The following is a 21,048-nucleotide window of genomic DNA, read 5'->3' as shown; positions in this document are numbered from 1 at the left end:
TCAAGGAAGGGAAGGGAAGTGTCAGAGATGGACCACGTGAAAATGATGGAGGGGTGGAGATTGGATGCAAAATTAATACATTTTTCCAAGTCCCGACGAGAGCATGAAGCAGCACCGAAGTAATCATCGATGTACCGGAGAAAGAGTTGTGGAAGGGGGCTGGAGTAGGACTGGAACAAGGAATGTTCCACATACCCCATAAAGAGACAGGCATAGCTGGGGCCCATGCGGGTACCCATAGTCACACCTTTTACTTGGAGGAAGTGAGAGGAGTTGAAGGCGAAATTGTTCAGTGAGAGAACAAGTTCAGCCAGACGGAGGAGAGTAGTGGTGGATGGGGATTGTTCGGGCTTCTGTTGAAGAAGAAGCTAAGGGCCCTCAGACCATCCTGGTGGGGGATGGAGGTGTAGAAGGATTGGACGTCCTTGGTGAAGAGGAATCGGTTGGGGCCAGGGAACTGGAAATTGTTGATGTGACGTAAGGTGTCAGAGGAATCACGGATGTAGGTGGGAAGGGACTGGACAAGGGGAGAGAGAAGGGAGACAAGATAACGAGAAATGAGTTCTGTGGGGCAGGAGCAAGCTGACACGATCAGTCTACCGGGACGGTCCTGTTTGTGGATTTTGGGTAGGAGGTAGAAGCGGGCCGTCCGAGGTTGGGCGACTATCAGGTTGGAAGCTGTGGGAGGAAGATCCCCAGAGGAGATGAGGTCACTGACAGTCCTGGAAACAATGGCTTGATGTTGAGTGGTGAGGTCATGGTCCAGGGAGAGGTAGGAGGGAGTGTCTGCGAGTTGACGCTCAGCCTCCGCGAGGTAGAGGTCAGTGCGCCAGACAACAACAGCACCACCCTTGTCAGCGGATTTGATGACAATGTCAGGGTTGGAACTGAGAGAATGGAGTGCAGTAAGTTCAGAGAGAGAGAGATTAGAATGGGTGAGAGGAGCAGAGAAATTGAGACGACTAATGTCGCGCCGACAGTTCTCAATGAAAAGATCAAGAGAAGGTAAGAATCCAGAGGGAGGGGTCCAGTTGGAGGGAGAATATTGAAGGTGGGTGAAAGGATCCGTTGAACGGGGAGAGGACTCCTGCCCTAAGAAGTGAGCCCGGAGACGAAGACGGCGGAAGAAGAGTTCAGCATCGTGCCGAGCCCAAAATTAATTGAGGTGAGGGCGTAAGGGTATGAAACTAAGTCCTTTGCTGAGCACTGAACGTTCAGCGTCGGAGAGGGGAAGGTCAGGGGGTATAGTGAATACACGGCTGGGGCTGGGATTGGAAGATGGGGTGGGGACGGAGGGACAGGCAGGGGTGGAGGGTCCTAGATGGGCTTCTCTGCCGATGCTGCCAGACCTGCTGAGTTTTTCCAGGTAATTCTGTTTTTGTTTTGGATTTCCAGCATCCGCAGTTTTTTTGTTTTTATCTCTGTGTTTAATTGACTGCCACTGCTCTTCAAGAAATGCCTTCTTTGAAGAAATTCTGTTCGTCTCTGCGACAAGATTTCCGTATCTCTCTTTTGCATTGTTCACCTCCATTGCTTTCCATTTTTCTCCTGGTGTTTGACAAGGTGTTTACTAAAACCCGCTTCCACAGCCAGATCTCCTTTCTCAGTGACTGTCTCCGTCTCCGACATACCCAATGTGGATTTCAACTGAAATTCCACTCCTCTGTTTCAAACCCACCCAGGATAACAGGTATTTCTGGGACATAAAACGTTTCTCAGACTGCTGTTCCCATCACATTCGGAGGTCCACACTCAGTGCCATGCGCCGCCATATGAACACATTCGACCTCTGCCTCCAGCAGCACCGCCGTACCCTTTTTCAAAGCTGCACGTGTCCCCAGTTTCATTTTATTCTTCGTCTCATCCGACGCCTCAACAAGAAACTTTTTCACCTTCTCTCAAGTGCTAAGGAACGCAAGCTCCAACAACTCATTGACACCAACACCCATCTAGGACCCTCCACCTCTGCCTGTCCCTCCGTCCCCACCCCATCTTCCAATCCCAGCCCCAGCCGTGTATTCACTATACCCCGACCTTCCCCTCTCCGATGCTGAATGTTCAGTGCTCAGCAAAGGACTTAATTTCATACCCTTACGCCCTCACCTCAATTAATTTCGGGCTCGGCACGATGCTGAACTCTTCTTCCGCCATCTTCGTCTTCGGGCTCACTTCTTAGGGCAGGAGTCCTCTCCCCGTTCAACGGATCCTTTCACCCACCTCCAATATTCTCCCTCCACCTGGACCCCTCCCTCTGGATTCTTACCTTCTCTTGATCTTTTCACTGAGAACTGTCGGCGCGACATTAGTCGTCTCAATTTCTCTGCTCCTCTCACCCATTCTAATCTCTCTCTCTCTGAACTTACTGCACTCCATTCTCTCAGGTCCAACCCTGACATTGTCATCAAACCCGCTAACAAGGGTGGTGCTGTTGTTGTCAGGCGCACTGTCTTCTACCTCGCGGAGGCTGAGCGTCAACTCGCAGACACTTCCTCCTACCTCTCCCTGGACCATGACCCCACCACTGAACATCAAGCCATTGTTTCCAGGACTGTAAATGACCTCATCTCCTCTGGGGATCTTCCTCCCACAGCTTCCAACCTGATAGTCGCCCAACCTCGGACGGCCCGCTTCTACCTCCTATCCAAAATCCACAAACAGGACCGTCCCGGTAGACTGATAGTGTCAGCTTGCTCCTGCCCCACAGAACTCATTTCTCGTTATCTTGACTCCCTTCTCTCTCCCCTTGTCCAGTCCCTTCCCACCTACATCCGTGATTCCTCTGACACCTTACGTCACATCAACAATTTCCAGTTCCCTGGCCCCAACCGCTTCCTCTTCACCATGGACATCCAAAACCACTACACCTCCATCCCCCACCAGGATGGTCTGAGGGCCCTTAGCTTCTTCCTCGAACAGAGGCCCGAACAATCCCCATCCACCACTACTCTCTTCCATCTGGCTGAACTTGTTCTCACACTGAACAATTTCGCCTTCAACTCCTCTCACTTCCTCCAAATAAAAGGTGTGACTATGGGTACCCGCATGGGCCCCAGCTATGCCTGTCTCTTTATGGGGTATGTGGAACATTCCTTGTTCCAGTCCTACTCCGGCCCCCTTCCACAACTCTTTCTCCGGTACATCGATGATTACTTTGGTGCTGCTTCATGCTCTCGTCGGGACTTGGAAAAATGTATTAATTTTGCATCCAATCACCACTCCTCCATCATTTTCACATGGTCCATCTCTGACACTTCCCTTCCCTTCCTTGACCTCTCTGTCTCAATCTCTGGTGATAGACTGTCCACCAATATCCATTACAAACCTACCGACTCCCACAGCTACCTCGACTACAGCTCCTCACACCCCGCTTCCTGTAAGGACTCCATCCCATTCTCTCAGTTCCTTCGCCTCCGTCGCATCTGTTCCGATAATGCTACCTTCAAAAACAGTTCCTCTGACATGTCCTCCTTCTTCCTTAACCGAGGGTTTCCACCCACGGTCGTTGACAGGGCCTTCAACCGTGTCCGGCCCATCTCCCGCGCATCCGCCCTCACACCTTCTCCTTCCTCCCAGAAACATGATAGTTTCCCCCTTGTCCTCAATTATCACCCTACCAGTTGGCATTTCCGCCAACTCCAGCACGATGCCACCACCAAACACATCTTCCCTTCACCCCCCCGGCGGCATTCCATAGGGATCGTTCCCTCCGGGACACCCTGGTTCACTCCTCCATCACCCCCTACTCCTCAACCCCCTCCTATGGCACCACCCCATGCCCACGCAAAAGATGTAACACCTGCCCCTTCACTTCCTCTCTCCTCACCGTCCAAGGGCCCAAACACTCCTTTCAAGTGAAGCAGCATTTCACTTGCATTTCCCCCAACTTAGTCTACTGCATTCGTTGCTCCCAATGTGGTCTCCTCTACATTGGAGAGACCAAACGTAAACTGGGCGACCGCTTTGCAGAACACCTGCAGTCTGTCTGCAAGAATGAGCCAAACCTCCCTGTCGCTTGCCATTTTAACACTCCACCCTGCTCTCTTGCCCATGTGTCTGTCCTTGGCTTGCTACATTGTTCCAGTAAAGCCCAACGCAAACTGGAGGAACAACACCTCATCTTCCGACTAGGCACTTTACAGCCTTCCGGACTGAATATTGAATTCAACAATATTAGGTCTTGAGTTCCCTCCTCCATCCCCACCCCCTTTCTGTTTCTTCCCCCTTCCTTTTGTTTTTTCCAATAAATTATATCGATTTTTCTTTTCCCACCTATTTCCATTATTTTTAAATATTTTTAAATCTTTTATGCTCCCCCCACCCCCACTAGAGCTATACCTTGAGTGCCCTACCATCCATTCTTAATTAGCACATTCGTTTAGTAATATCACCAACTTCAACACCCATGTGTTCTTTTGTTCTGTTGTCTATGACATCTTTGGATGATCTGCTTCTATCACTGCTTGTTTGTCCCTACAACCACACCACCCCGCTCCACTTCCCTCCCCCCACCCAAACCACCCCCACCACCCCCCCCGCCCCACACACACACACACCTTAAACCAGCTTATATTTCACCCCTTCCTTGGAATCACCTAGTTCTGTTGAAGGGTCATGAGGACTCGAAACGTCAACTCTTTTCTTCTCCGCCGATGCTGCCAGACCTGCTGAGTTTTTCCAGCTAATTCTGTTTTTGTTTTATGTTAGCAAGAGACTATCCTTATATACCCAACAGGATAATAAAGAAAGAATTTGCATTCATATAGCATCTTTCACAACCTCAGGATGCTCAAAAATGCTTTACAGGCAATGAAAAGCTTTCGAGGGTAATCACAGTTGTAATGTTAGGTAATGCAGCAGCCAATTGGTACATAAACTATAATTAAGTAAATGACCAGATTATATTTTTGGTGTCAGTTGAATAATAAATGTTTGCCAGAAGCACAAGAGAACTTCCTGCTCTTTTTTGAATAATGCCAAGGAACAATTATGTACATATGAGAAAACTGATGCAACATTGGATTAATGTCTGATCAGAAAGAAGGTGGTACTTCTGACAGTGAAACATACACAGAATGCTGTATTATAATGCCAGCCTAGGTTTTGTGCTTACGGGCAGAATCTTTGGGTTGGCGAGCGGGGGTGGGGCCGATGTCACCGCGTGTCATTCAGATCTTGAGTTTGGTGGGCGTACACCGGAGTCGGCTGTGCGCCTGCTGAACTGCCAAAGGCCTATTAAGGCCATTTAAACAGCAATTAAGCTAATTAACTGAGGTTGGCAGACAGGCAAAGAACCCAGGTGGCCTTTGCATTTATCGTGAAACCTCATCCACGGGCGGGATGAGGTTTCATGAAGGTTTTTTAAAGTTTAATAAAAATTTTTTATAAAATTCATTGACATGTCCCAGATCATGTGACACTGTCACATGAGGGGACATGTCTTAAAAATGTATTTATTTTTCTTTAGTAAGGTTTTCAAAAATCAAACTAATCTCCCTGAGGCAGCTGTGCCTCAGGGAGTTCTCTGTGCTCTTTCGCATGCATGCGAGAAAGATGCAGGCCCCAACTCAGCCTACACCCCACCGCCCACACAGGGAGTGCTCGGCAATTCCAGGTGCATGCCATGCTGGGTGGGCCTTAATTGGTCTACCCATGTAAAATGGCAGTGCGCAGCTGATTGCGGGCGGCGATCGGTGCGCACCCGCCCGCACCCACTCCCATCCAACCCCCCGCCTCCCGATGGGGAGAAAACTCTCCACTATGTTTCTGGAGTGAGACTTGGACCCGCAACCTATTGTCAAGGTACTACCACTGCACCAAGGCTGACACCCAAAGATAAATACCACACTGAAAAAGCTTCCTGATCTTCAAGTAGCCAAAAATAAATCAGCCCTTTACAATATTAACAGATAAGGAACACAAGTCTGTGAAACACTAATATAAATCTTACATCTTCTGGCATCAAATTAAGATTAAAATGCTTCAAAAAATTGCCAGATACTTACTCTGAAAGAAATTTCCAGGTTCTCTCCTCCCCATATATCCATGCCTGCATCATATGTTCCTATTAATTCAAAGTAATCTCTGTCTATTGAGAACAGTCCTCCTGCCATAGTGGGAGTTCTAAAAACAAAATGCAATTCAAAAAATTATATAGTTAATACATGTTAAAATTACAAAAGTTAATGGGCTGAATTTTATTTACCTGACCTGTTGGAAATGGATAGGTCAGAAGGTTGCAGAAGCCAGAAATTCAGATTCTCGCACACGAACATTGAATTTTAACATCATGGCATTCTTGTGATGTCACCACTCAGATCCACACCCATAAGACAGCTTGATTGACAGGTTTGGCTTCCAGCTGGGTAGGTAAACCGGTCAGTGAGGCTGCAGGAATAGTCAAGTCCATGGTGATTGGGGAGGGTCTCTAATGTCAGGCAGTGGAGCGACGGTGGGGGGCAGGGCTGCTGCGGCGGGGGTTGGGGGGGTGTGTGGGCATGGTGAAGGGGAAAAAAATTAGGGGTCTCATGGTCAGAGGTGAGCCTTGGAGGGAAAGTCAGTGGGAGATGCCCAATAGTGAAGGCTCCTCAAGCTGGCAACTTTGAGCAACAACACTGACCTCCTGAATTCACCAAATCCTCGCCATGAGGTGTAAAGTTTCCTACCTGACCATAGTTAAAATAGAAAAGTAGAATGACAATGACTTCTGCAGCCTTGTTATCATATTTATGGTTCCAACTTCTGGCGTCAAATAAAGCCAGAAATGGATGGGGATTGGAGTTGGTTTGGATTGGGAAATAGGTTTTTCAGGCTTTAGACCCCCTGCCAAAAGACCCAAATCAACTCTTTTAATAGGAAAAAATTTCCCTGAATGTTCTTATTGAAAGCAATACATTTTATCAAAACCATTTTAATTTTTGATGTCTTAAATGACAGGTTCACTTAAGTAAATTTAAAGTGACCGCTAATTTACTACCAATACAGTCTATTATAAACAATTAATATCCTTCCAAATATGTAACCCATTGATTGGAGTCATTCCACACCGGCACAGATGCCCAATCTTTCATGGTCTGCAAGACCATTCAGGTTACACAGCTTATTTGTCAGATATGCAAGCATAGCTCTATTGTTTCTTATCTTTCCCATTTAACAAAATAAAAATGTCAATAAAGTATTCTCCCTCAATTTGCATTAGTCTCATTAAATTTTGATTTATGCTTTCGTGGTACACCTTGAAGTTTACTGTAATCTTTAATCTTCTTTACCTAACATATTAACCACTTCTGCAATTTTAATTGGTGCAGACAAATAGCCATGGAAGAATGCACATTTAGAAAAGAGTCTGTGACTGTATTGATGGATCAGCAAGTTTATCCAGTGAGTATCTGAGCCTTATCAAGCTGGGAAGATTGTGGGGGAGACTTTGCTCAATTCCCCGTGTCAGGTGGTGCCATGGACCACTTCTTGTGTGCATTCTTCAATGATATTGAAGAGCAGTGTGTGTGCCACGCAAGTAGTAGCCCACAGCACTGCCCACCCCCAGGGAGTAGAGTTAAGTCTTCGTAGGACCACTGGAAGCGGCACTATGCAAACAAATTTCTCTAGCTACATGACTGTTAAACCCCATCCTGCCCCTTGCCCCATACCACCACCCCCCCACCACAGCACCCCGTGTATTTAATCCCTCATCTTTATTTAATTCATTGATCTCAACTGGAGTCAACAGAAAGAAGATAAATGGCCAATCCCAATTGCTATCCGGTGATCTCCGCTGGAGGTGTGAGTGTCAAGGAGAGCAGGGTCAAACTTAGCTGTGATGTCTCAGCAACATAATAACGCTCAGTAGTCACTGTCAAGGCTCACTTCAGAATGTGAGTTAATTGGAAAAGGTATCAAAGGACACTCTGCACCAAAAGAAATTTATTTAGGCAAGGAGCAACAATTTGAGTGGAGGAAGAGAGAAAATAGACAAGTGAAAAACTGAAAATATGCTTCAATATGTCTTAATAGTTTTTTTGAAATGTTTTCTTATTGCTTATTAATATTTTAATTTCAATGTTTAAACTAATAAAGCATGGACTCATGCAACTTTAATTTGGATGCTCTAATGGAAAGGAATAGTCCTATTTAATTGACATACCCATTAAGTGAAAGTGCAGATTTAAGTATAATTATACCACCAGCTATTTTAACAACCTCCATTATAAAAAGTCAAAATGCTACAAGATGTTTAATATGCATGCTCATAATATTTAATTAATTGTACTTTAGGCATATTACATGAGCATTACCTTATCTGGTTGGAATTTTATTAGAGCATAAAGCATACCTTGCAAAACATTTTTCAATTTAACAGCTGAAGTTCCTTATAATATTTAACGATTAAAGAGATAGATTTTAACCTTGCTTCTTGTAATAAATGACAGTATTTTAACAGTGGAAATTGGAAAATAATTGGCCTCAATTAAATTACTGTGCAGGATTTCTTACTGCACTGTTAATGCATATAGCAAACTGTTCATTTATTAGTTTCTGTTGTACTTATGAATCTTGGCACCTTTATTTAGGCTGGTCTAATCTCCTCCCTTACACCCCTTTTCTGTGGACACATACAAAAATAAACAGATACAGGCATTTGAAATCATGTTTAACTTGAATGATTTGAAGTACAGCAAAAATAAACTGTAAAGTTTGTTGCACTTTGTTTTGATACAAAATCATGTTTTCTACACATTGGCAAACCAAACAGTCTTTTGAAAGTACTTTACTGCTTACATTGCCTACTTACCTAACTGGAATAGTTCGGTCTCCTTTTCTTCTGTCCATCTCTCGCTGAGGTACAGGATACCAGCGGAAGTTCAATTTCCAATTAAATCCACCGTAGGTCATATCTGACCCTGCCATGTACTCAAATGTGTCATCACTAATCACATCAATTATTGGGCACACCACAGTACTCCTGATGGAATAAAAGCAGCTTTAAGGAAGCATGAAATCATAAAATGGGTTTATCTCAAAAAAGAGTAACTAATATACTTTGCAGAAGCAATAGCACATTGAAAAGATATTGTAGGATTAAGACAAAAGTTCAAGCTCTGTTTTCAGGGAAGAAACAATATATTTGGGATAACTTCAGTTTTACTTTTGTATTAAATCAGGCAAACAAGTGTTTCTAGTTCTGTCGAAGGGTCATGAGGACTCGAAACGTCAACTCTTTTCTTCTCCGCTGATGCTGCCAGACCTGCTGAGTTTTTCCAGCTAATTCTGTTTTTGTTTTGGATTTCCAGCATCCGCAGTTTTTTGTTTTTATAAACAAGTGTTTGTTCCTGGTTTTGTCACTATGTTATTATTAATGCATTATGTGGAGAAGCAGAGAGATTTGGCAGTTCAAATGTAGTAATCACCGAAAACTGGTGGACGGGTACAAGAATAATTTAAAGGGCTAAAAAAAAATATTGGCTTTGATTTCAAAAGGACAATACAAAATGGGTGGGAGTTACTTTATAGTTATATAAAGGGCAGAATTTAGCCCTTGGCTGGCATGCGAGCCCTATCGGCTTGGTGTCGGCGGGCAGCCGAACCCTGCTGCCGAAACGGGGCGCACCACCATTTTGAATGGGTGGGCCAATTAAGGCCCGCTCAGCGGCCTGCCCGACAAGGAGCGCATAGTGCTTCCTGTGCGGGGGGTGGAGGGAATCCCCATCTGTCAAAGTGCGCTCTTTTCGTACATGCTTGCAAAAAAGCGCACTGCTCCCTGAGGCAAAGTCCTGTCTCAGGGAGATTCGTGAGAGGTAAGTAAACTCTAAAAATAGATAAATATTAAAATTATTAACATGTCTCCCTCATGTGACAGTGTCACACGAGATGGGACAAGTTAATAATAAGCACATAAAATTTATTAAATTTTTTAAAAATGGACATGAAACTTCATCCTGCCAGTGGATGAAGTTTCATGAATAATCTGCAGCCCGCTGGGGCTCCTGGCCTGCCCGCCAGCCTTAAGGTTTGAAGGGCAGGGTGTTTAATAAGGTTAGTTAGCCTGTCAATGGCTGATTTCACTGTCTGCCTGCCTTCGTGAATATTTGAAGGGACCAGGATGACGTTGGGTGTTCCTCCTGATGGCATCCCACGTCATTTTCCCCTCGGTGAGCGGGCCCCGCGCCCAAATCGCCGAGGGGAAAATCCTAGCCAAAGTTCTGGTTACACTCCATTTAGAATGTTGTGCTCAGTTCTAGGCATTGTAACTCACAAAGGATATACTAATCTACCTAAGAGCAGTTTAAAAATTGGACTATAAGAGTTGAATGAGGAAGACAGGCAAAGTGACTTGGACAAAACAGAGAGCACCCTTAACATTAACACAATAAAACATACGCTTCTAATATGAGACCGGAAATAAATAAAATACGCCAAAATCTTTTAGGGAAGAACAGAATTTTATTAGCGCCTTATGTGGCAACTGATGGTTATGTTGTGTCTACGTAGTTATGACTGTGAACTTTTGAAAAAAGATGCATACTTTACTTTTAAGCAGAATGAAAATGGACAATTTACCTTGACAAGGTGGAGCCCAGGGGGGTCAGGTGACCTTCCCCCTTGTCTACAAAAACATGAAATTGCCTGAGGCTGGAAGTAGATTGCTTGTATAGTTGGGACATTAAAATGTAAATTGCGCTTTTGGATTTGCCATTGAAGAGACACTAGAATGCAACATATCTCTCTTGTAGAGTTACCATTTGCTATTGTCTGAATGCCCACAGAAACTGAGAGGCAATGGCCACCCAGACTTAGTGGCTGAAAATCAGAAAACAGGTGTGAAGAAAACCGATTTGAACACAATGAGATGCAAATGGCAGGGAATCAAATCATTGTGTGCCCATGTTAAAGTTGTCAGGAACCATTTGTGTGGACAATGGGAACACTGATACTGTATGTCACATGACAGTGTTATGACTGATGCAGATGGTAAGCGGAGTTATTTAAAAATCCCAGAGGGAAACTTTAAACTAATGTCATAACCTATCAGTTTAAGTTTTATAAAAGCAAAATACTGCGGATGCTGGAAATCCGAAACAAAAACAAAAATATCTGGAAAAACTCAGCAGGTCTGACAGCATCTGCGGACAGGAACACAGTTAACATTTCAAGTCCATATGACTCTTCATCAGAACTAAGAAATATATAAATGAGGTTGAATATAAGCTGGTTGAAGAGGGGTGGGACAAATAGAGCTGGGTAGAGGGCCAGTGATAGGTGGAGGCAAGGAAGAAATTGCCAAAGATGTCATAGACAAAAGGACAAAGAGGTGTTATGTTTGAGATGCGACTCTAAATGCAGGAACCAGGCCACCAGTTCTCAAGGTTTTACATTAAACTAAAGGAAACATTTTATTAATTTACACAGGTTAAAATATATATACACATGGCTACAAATTACTACTATCATAACTTTTAACAAATTCCCAAACATTCAGGCAACAGCAACTCATAGGGCAGGATTCTCCCCCCTGTCAGGGAGGAAGTTGAAGGGCAGACGCGCACAGGCGCGCTTCTAATCAGCAGCCCCGATTGGGGGCGCGGCGCCATTTTATGTGGGTGGGCCAATTAAGGCCCACCCAGCATGACGTCTGCACAGAAGCGCTATGCGCTCCTGGTGCGGGTGGGGGGGGTGCGGGGGAGAGATTCCCAAAATTGAGAGTGCGCTCTCTCGCGCATGCGCATGAAAGAGTGCTCTCATCTCCTTGAGGCTAAGTGCAGGACTGTTGTCAGGAGTAAGTCACTGTGAATTACTCGCCTAAGCTTCCAACCTCCATTGCCTTCAGTGAACCAGAGAGAATCCTCAGTCCTGCAATGTTTCCAGAGTACAAATAACTTTTTGGACATGAGAAAATCCAAGTTTTTCTTGTGTGTGTCTTGTGTGAATGAGTGAGTGGGTACTACTGCAATTACATTGAGTGTTGAGAAAAATAAACATTTATTCTTTCTTTTAATTTAAACTTATGAGAAAGCCAGTCTTGTGTTTCTTCTTGAAAATCACAGTCCTCAAAGGATTAAAATGGTTTGTCTGTAAAAAGTGCATCGTGTTGCAGTTAGTCAAGAGTTAGAATAAAGGGGAACCATCCTACCCTTTCTCCCCTGTCTATTGTAGTTAAAAGAGGGAACTGTCTTTTCTATGACAGAAGGAATCCTTTGTCTTTTACCAATTTTCCAGACAAAATGAAAAGTAGCTGTAAAGCTGTTTACCATGACAATGAGGAATACTGCAGCTACTGAGATCAAGAATACGTACGCACATTGGGCAGGATTTTTGGGTCCATAAGACCATCAGTCATAGGAGCAGAAATTAGGCCATCTGGCCCATCGAGTCTGCTCCGCCATTCAATCATGGCTGATATGTTTCTCAACCCCATTCTCCCGCCTTCTCCCTGTAACCTTTGATCCCCTTACCAATCAAGAACCTATCTATCTTGGTCTTAAATACACTCAATCACCTGGCCTCCACAGCATTCTGTGGCAATGAAGTCCATAGATTCACCACTCTCTGGCTAAAAAATTTTCTCCTCATCTCTGTTCTAAAAGGTCTTCCCTTTACTCTGAGGCTGTGCCCTTGGGTCCTAGTCTCTCCTACTAATGGAAACATCTTCCTCACGTCCACTCCATCCAAGCCTTTCAGTGTTCTGTAAGTTTCAGTCAGATCCCCCCTCATCCTTCTAAGCTCCATCGAGTATAGACCCAAAGTCCTCAAACATTCCTCATATGTTAAGCCATGCATTCCTGGGATCATTCTCATGAACCTCCTCTGGGCCCTCTCCAGGGTCAGAATGTCCTTCCTGAGATATGGGGCCCAAAATTGCTCACAATATTCTAAATGTGGTCTGACCAGAGCCTTATGAAGCTTCAGCAGCACATCCCTGCTTTTATATTCTAGTCCTCTCAAAATAAGTGCCTAACATTGCATTTGCCTTCCTAACTACCGACTCAACCTTCAAGTTAATCTTAGGAGAATCCTGGACTAGCACTCCCAAGTCCCTTTACACTCCAGATTTCTGAATTCTCTCCCCATTTAGAAAATAGACTATGCCTCTATTCTTCCTACCAAAGTGCATGACCTCACACTTCTCCATGTTGTATTCCACCCGCCACTTCTTTGCCCATTCTCCTAACCTGTCCAAAGCCTCCCCGCCTCCTCAATACTACCTGTCCCTCCACCTATCTTTTTATCATCTACAAACTTAGCCAGAATGCCCTCAGTTCCTTCATCTAGATCATTAATGTATAAAGTGAAAAGTTGTGACCCCTGCGGAACTCCACTAGTCACCGGCCGCCATCCTAACAAGGACCCCTTTATCCCCACTCTCTGTCTCCTGCCAAAGAGCCAATCTTCTTTCCATGCTAGTACCTTGCCTCTAACACCATGGGCTCTTATCTTACTGAGCAGCCTCCTGTGCGGCACCTTGTCAAAGGCCTACTGGAAGTCCAAGTAGATAACATCCATTGGCTCTCCTTTGTCTAACCTCCTAAAAGAATTCTAACAGATTTGTCAGGCATGCCCTCCCTTTGATGAAACCATGCTAACTTTGCCCTATTTTAACAAGCACTTCCAAGTATTCTGAAATCTCATCCTTAATAATGGACTCTAAAATCTCACCAACGACCGAGGGCAGGCTAATTGGCCTGTAATTTCCCGTCTTTTGCCTCACTCCCTTCTTAAACAAGGGGGTTACATTAGCGATTTTCTAGTCCTCTGGGACCCTCCCTGACTCCAGTGATTCCTGAAAGATCACCACTAACGCCTCCACTATCTCTTCAGCTATCTCCTTCAGAACTCTGGGGTGTAATCCATCTGGTCCAGGTAGTTTATCCACCTACAGACCTTTCAGGTTTTCCTAGCACCTTCTCCTTGGTAATGGTCACCATACTCACCTCTGCCCCCCGACTCTCTTGATCTTTGGGGACGTTACTTGTGTCTTCCACTGTGAAGACTGATGCAAAATACCTATTCAGTTCCTCTGCCATTTTTTTGTTCCCCACTACTACATCTCCAGTGTCATTTTCCACCAGCCCAATGTCCACTTTTGCCTCTCTCTTACCCTTTATATATCTAAAAAAAACTCTTGCAATCTTCTTTTATATTACAGGCTAGTTTACTCTCATATTTAATCTTCTCCCTCCTCATTTCTTTTTTATTTGTCCTCTGTTGGTTTTTGGAGGCTTCCCAATCCCCTGGTTTCCCACTGCTCTTCGCCGCATTGTATGCTTCCTTTTTAGCTTTTATGCTGTCCCTGACTTCCCTTGTCAGCCATGGTTGCCTCGTCCTCCCTTTAGTATGCTTCTTTTTCCTCGGGATGAATTTTTGCTGTGTCTCCCAAATTACTCCCAGAAACTCCTGCCATTGCTGTTCCACTGTCTTTCCTGCTAGGCTCATCTCTCAGTCAATTCTGGCCAGCTCCTCCTTCATGCCTCTGTAGTTGCCTTTATTCAACTGTAATACCGTTACGTCTGATTCCAGCTTTTTCCTCTCAAATTGCAGGGTAAATTCTATCATATTATGGTTACTTCCTCCTAAGGGTTCCTTCACCTTAAGCTCCCTTATCAAATCTGCCTCATTACACATCACTAAATCAAGAATTGCCTCTTCCTTAGTGGGCTCCACCACAAGCTGCTCCAAAAAGCCATCTCGTAGACGTTCCACAAATTCCTTTTGTTGGGATCCACTACCAACCTGATTTTCCCAGTCTACCTGCATATTGAAATCCCCCATGATCACTGTAACCTTGCCTTTCTTACACGCCTTTTCTATCTCCTGGTGTATCTTGTGCCCCACATCCTGACTACTGTTCAGAGGCCTGTACATAAATCCCATTATGGTTTTTTTTACTGTTGCAATTCCTCAACTCTATCCACACAGATTCTACATCATCTGACCCTACATCGTTTCTTGCTATCGATTTAATTTTGTTGGGTGGGCTTGGTGGGCGGGTCCAAGGGTGGCTGGGAAACGGCCCACTGCCTGCGATCAGCCCGCAACTGTGATTTCATGCTGTCTGGCCATTTAACGACCAACCAGCGTGAAAAGCACACCGAAAGGCTCAACTCTGCCAAGGTAAGGGCGGGAGAAGGGCGAGTGTTGAGGTCTGTACAGACGTGGGGGAATGCACAATGAAAGCTCCCTGAAGGCAGAGAGGGAGCTGAAGAATTTTGGAAGCAAAAATAAAGATTTTAAAATCCTGGAAAAAATTTTCACACATAGGACTCACTCACCTGAACATACAGATAATAAAAATTCTGTCAAAAGATTTTAAAAAATTAACCTTGGAAGCCTCATCCTGCCCATGGATGAGGTTTCCACAAAAATCCAAAGGCCGCCAGGCCGATTTGCCCGTCCACCAACCATAAGGTTGGACGGGCAGCAAAAAATTGCTCTTAATTATTACATCAATGGCCTTAATAGGCCTCTTAATTGTTGGTGGATGCGCTGCTGACTCGCGCGCGCGCCAGCTGATTGAAATATCGCGCGAGTGTATGATGATGTTAGGACGCTTGCCTAATGTCATCGCACGCTATTTTACACCTGATCGGGTTGGGCGCGTGTCTGTGGGATGTAAACTTCTCCTATTGTGCCTGTTTCAGCTAAACAAAATAAGTGACAGCTATTCACTGACTCATTCCTCAGGGCAATGCCTTTACCAATCAGGGTCAAGCTGCCTGGTTTAAATTTCAAACAATGCTTGGCAGTTAACTTGGCAGTCACCATCATTGGTGCAATTCCATGGCAAAGCCTGTACCTTTCAGAGTCCACTTCCCAACCAATCAGCACTCTCTTCTCATACAGTATAAATTGTTTTCCCCTTATATTGGCATTCTTGCGAAGTGTCCTGAGCAGTGCAAGATGAAAAGCTTTGGCATGTCTCTTTTTCCAGCAATAATCTAATTATATTTTTAATAAAATATAATCTGTAAAAACAGCCCATAACTTCTCCTCACTTGAGTTTTTTTTCATTCTTCCACGGGATGTGGACGTTACTGGATAGGTCCACACTTATTGTCCACCCCCAATTGCCCTTGAGGTGGTGGTGGTTAGCCGCTCTCTTGAACCGCTGCAGTCGATATAGTGTAGGTACATCCACAGTGCTGTTGGGGAGGGAGTTCCAGGAATTTGAACCAGTGACAGTGAAGGAGTGGCAATATAGTTCCAAATCAGGACGGTGTATGGCTTGGAGTATTCGCAGGTGGTGGTGTTCCCATGCTTCTGCTGCCCTTGTCCTTCTAAGTGATAGATGTAGTGGGTCTGTAAGGTGCTATCGGAGGAGCCTTGGTGAGTTGCTGCAGGGCATCTTGTAGATGTTACATACTGCTGCTACTGTGGTGGAGGGTGTGAATGAGGTGCTATTCAAGTGGGCTGCTTTGTCCCAGATGTGTTGAGCTTCTTCAGTGTTGTTGGAGCTACACTAATCCAAGCAATAGATTATTTCATTACACTCTTGACTTGTTCCTTGGGGATGGTGGACAGGGTTTGGGGAGTAAGGAGGCGAGTTACTCGCTGAATAATTCCCAGCTTCTGACCTGCTTCTGGAGGAAATATGGTTGGGTTATCTCTTGGAGGAGATGGTCATTGCCTGGCTGCGAATGTTATTTGCCGCTTGTCAGCCCAAGCCTGAAAGTTGTCCAGGTCTTGCTGCATTTGGACATGGACTGCTTCAGTATCTGAGGAGTCGCGAATGATGCTGAACATTGTGCAATCATCAGCAAACATTCCCAGTTCTGACCTTATGATGGAAGGAAAGTCATTGATGGAGCAGCTGATGATGGTTGGGCTGAGGATACTACCCTGAGGATCTCCTGAAGTGATGTCCTGGGATTGAAATGATTTACCTTCAAATCTAACCAGTGAAGAGTTTTCCCTCGATTCCCATTGACTCCAGTTTTGATAGGGCTTCTTGATGCTACATTCAGTCAAATGTGACCTTGATGTCAAGGGCAGTCACCGTCACGTCACCTCTGGAGTTCAGCTCTTTTTGTCCATGTTTGAACCAAGGCTGTAATTAGGTCAGGAGCTGAGTGGCCCTGACAGAACCCAAACTGGGTGTCAGTGAGCAGGTTATTGCTAAGCAAGTGCCACTTGATAGCACTGTTGATGACCCCTTCCACCACTTTATTGATGATCGAGAGTAGACTGATGGGGCAGTGATTGGCCAGCTTGGATTTCTCCTGCTTTTTGTGTATGGGACATACCTGGGCAATTTTCCACATTGCTGGGTACATGCCAATGTTGTTGCTGCACTGGAACAGCTTGGCTAGGTTTACAGCCAGCTTTGGAGCACAAGTCTTCACTACTATTGCCAGAAAGTTGTTGTTTGCACCAGAATCTGTGCAGATGTAATAAATGTAACAATGGGGTTCCTTGAGCTCTGGTTCTAACACAAACTAAAATATATAATGAGAATCCAGAGCATTATAAAGTAGTACCTTCTGTGCAGACTAATTCTGATTACATATTTTAGTTTGTACTAGAATCAGGGTGTAGTAACTAGGACTGGGGTGCACAGTCTAAAAATTAGAGGCAGTCCTCAGGAGTGAAATTAAAATAAAACTTCGACACAAAGAATGGTGGAAGTTAGGAGCTTTTTGCACAAAGACAACTGATGCATGATCAATTGTTAATTTAAAAATTGGAGATTTACAGATTTTTGCTAACCAAATGTATTAGCAAGATGGGCAAAGATGGTTTTGTGGATTTAGATCGCAGAACAGCCACGATCTCGTTGAATGGTAGAACAGACTCAAGGGGCTAAATGGCCTTCTCCTGTTCCTATGTAACTCAGTTGAGGTACTGTCCCCTGCCTTTGTACTTTTATACTATGAATCCAAGACATTAAACCAAGAGCAAGTGCTATTTATTTGTGGGTGAAACACCTCAGAAAATAAAAGCTATTAATTACTTTCCGAAATGTGAACTTGAAATTTGCTAGTGCCTAAACCCTAAAAATGGCAGATTTATTTTTACTGAAGGGTTTATTAAGTCCGTTCAAGCTTATTTAAGTCAGTTCATATTAATTTCAATGCAAGAAGACCAGAAAACAAAGGAAACATAATTTAAAAAGCAATACAACCAAGTTAAAAGATAGATATCAGTAAATAAATCACTGTATACTATACTTATCCTTTTTTAAAAAATACAATAAACTGCAGCAGGGGCCTGGTTCTAGAAGCTAAGGAATTGTGATGACAGAAGTAGCAAACTTTCCAAAAAGCTAAGGAAACAACATACAATGTGGCTGGTATGAAGAATGTATAAATGAAGAATTATTAAATATGCAGGTGAAATTAAGATGTTCTATTAATTATTAACTGTAATTTTGAATATCTGTTTAGCTTTGTAATTTGCTGCAACAAAATGAACATCAAAAAATAACTGATTCTGTTGAGACAAGATGTGATTTTATATCTTTAAAGTTTATTTTTCTCGACTGGTATTTTTAATAGGACCTTAGAATACATTATGTGCTACAATGCATAACTAACAATAAAAAAAATATTTAATTTAAATACAGAACCTTGCAGACGAAAAGCAGTCAGTATTGTTCCCTCTAAGCTGCGCAGCTGTCCAGCAACACAGAAGTTCCCATGCAGGCTAAGCACAAGTTGCCCCCTTTAAGTTACTGCACATGAAGTTGTGCAAAAAAAAAAATTAAAAGGACCTATGCACAACAAAAAATAAATTGGGGGTAACATTGGCAGTCAGTCTCAAGTTTCAGACTGGGTCAGTTATTAGCACTCTTGCCAGGTTGTGGGTGCAACCTACACTCCAGGGATTTGAACACAATGTATGCTCAGGGAGAGCTACATTGTCATGATGCCATCATTTGAATGAGTTGCCAAACAAGGTCCCTTCTGTCTGGTTCATGGCACAGGTTGATGATGTAGATCCTATGGCCATATTCAAAGATGAGCATGGAGATCTGGCCAACATTCACCTCTACAAAAAAAAAAGTTGGCCATTCATCTAATTAGCTGTCCATGGCATCCTTTTTGTTTGCAAAGTAGCTGTACTTCAAAAATAATTCATTTGTTGTCCAGTGCAGGTTCATTTTTTAAATTTTCTGATTATTGTGCACCTGTTCAGTGTTACTAACATTTTAAGCCCAACTGAAATTTTAACCATGATGCTTTTATACAAAATTATTTTTACCTGTCTAATTTAATCCTTGCTAGTAGTGGTTCCAACCAGCCCATTGTGCATTCGCAATGTGCGTCCAAGAATGTGATCACTTGTCCTGTAGAAGCCGCTGCCCCTTTCAGTCTTGCTCGGATCAAACCAGAGCGCTGTTCCATGCGGAAAATCCTAACTGGTACTTGCAATTTCTTCACATATTTCTCTAAAGGCTTGTTCAAAAAATCTGGAAGACAAATGCAAGTCTTTTCAGCTGAAAATGTTCATAAAGTTACCTACAGAAATATTTTTAAAAAAAAGTATAACAACCCTGCAGCAGCATTGCGCAACAAAAGCATTACAATTTTTGAACGTCATTCAATAATATTTTCAAACAAGTTTCACCTGCATTCCAATATATTCTAGCAACAAAGTTGAATTAAATTAGAATTTGAAGATGAATGAAAATTATGTTATTGGTTCAGAGATATATCCTTTTCTAGCTTTTTACTTGCTGAGCTGGCAACAGTTTCCTCTATACTACTTTCAAGTTTACGGAACAAAACAATTTTCTTTACATTGGGACTGATTTGCAGTGAATTTGTTTAATTCACATTGACTAGCATATGTCAGGTGTAAACAGACCACAAACTCAATCTGTTGTCAAACTCCTAATGCCAATATAAACAGGCCAACAACTGCCCCAATACAGTTTACAATACAAAATGCAATTACAACTGACACCTACTGGGAACAAACAAATTTCCACATTGCTTGGTACTGAGCCATTTAAATCAAACAGGCATTATTCAATTGTTGCTTTGTGCTGATGTACATGACCTCAGCCAGAGAAGTTGTGGAGGTATAGATGAACACAACATCCTTGAATTAGTGATGAGAGTGGAAGGCAGAAATCAATCTGGTGTCCCCTTGTTCCAGATTAGCACCCACAGTTGCTGCTGAAAATGCCAACGTAAGGATATCAGTTGAGGCCAGAAGTGGTGTCGGCAGAGATGTCTACCAGTGCTGCATTACAGATTTAGACCTGAATAGGTTCACATGTTGGCCATGCGATGCGATGATGAGCATATGTGTGAGACTACTTTGCTCACTAATTTAACTTATTCATTTTAAAATAGCTGCCAAAAAATGTCATGCAGTGTACTGAGCAAAATTGTTAGCTTAGCAGTTTTTGCAAGAATTGTCTTCACCTACGCAAAAAGCCAATCTTTGGTATGTGCCATTTCCTTTTTGTTAACTCTTTCCAATTTTCTTCTGCTTCTTGTAGGAAGCAACTGGCAGAGGAAAGACTGGCAACAGGAAGGCCTTGCTCCCAATTACGCCTGAAGTAACAGGCTGTATTACTGCAACCCAGTTTTCAAATAAACTGGACATTTTTCATTTTTTTCTACTACTGGTAGTCCATGGTATTGCAAGAAATGTTCTAATTCAAACAAGATTTTTAAAGAGCATCCCAGAGCATGGGTCTCCAATATCCAGCTGCTTCACCATTGGAGCCCCTCCTTAGGTTACATGTTACCACTGAGCCCGAGTTAGAAGGGTGTAGGTTCAGGTCCCACTCCAGAGAGTCAAGCAGGTAGTTTAAGCTGACACTTCAGCGCAGTACTGAGGGAGTGCTGTACTGAGGGAGTGCTGTGCTGTAGAAATGCAGTCTTTTAAGTGAGACTTCAGGACTCCACCCTCTCAAATGGGTGTTATGGCACTATTCAAAAGAGAGCAGACGAGTTCTCCCAGTATCCTGGTCAATGCTTATCTCTCAAATAGCATCTAAAAACAGATTAACTGGTTATTTATGGTAGATTGCTGTATACAAATTGGCTGCCACATTTTATACTTTATAGCAGTGAATATACGTCAAGGGTAATTCACTGGTTGCAA

General features: G+C 43.6%; 1 protein-coding gene across 4 annotated transcripts in view; it reads right to left on the bottom strand.

Moving 5' to 3' along the window:
* The window catches only part of galnt1 (UDP-N-acetyl-alpha-D-galactosamine:polypeptide N-acetylgalactosaminyltransferase 1), a 214,193-nt gene that overhangs the window by 25,522 nt on the left and 167,623 nt on the right, over positions 1 to 21,048 (bottom strand). For all 4 annotated transcript variants that reach the window (XM_041184208.1, XM_041184210.1, XM_041184211.1 and 1 more), the window contains 3 exons: positions 19,189 to 19,396; positions 8,789 to 8,959; positions 6,003 to 6,120 (listed from right to left, as the gene is read on the bottom strand). In XM_041184208.1, the coding sequence (XP_041040142.1) occupies positions 6,003 to 6,120; positions 8,789 to 8,959; positions 19,189 to 19,396 (497 nt within the window). The remainder of the gene's footprint in view (positions 1 to 6,002; positions 6,121 to 8,788; positions 8,960 to 19,188; positions 19,397 to 21,048) is intronic.

This window comes from Carcharodon carcharias, chromosome 3 (genome assembly GCF_017639515.1).
Source record: "Carcharodon carcharias isolate sCarCar2 chromosome 3, sCarCar2.pri, whole genome shotgun sequence".
NCBI lineage: Eukaryota > Metazoa > Chordata > Chondrichthyes > Lamniformes > Lamnidae > Carcharodon > Carcharodon carcharias.
This window is presented reverse-complemented; position numbering and strand designations above follow the sequence as displayed.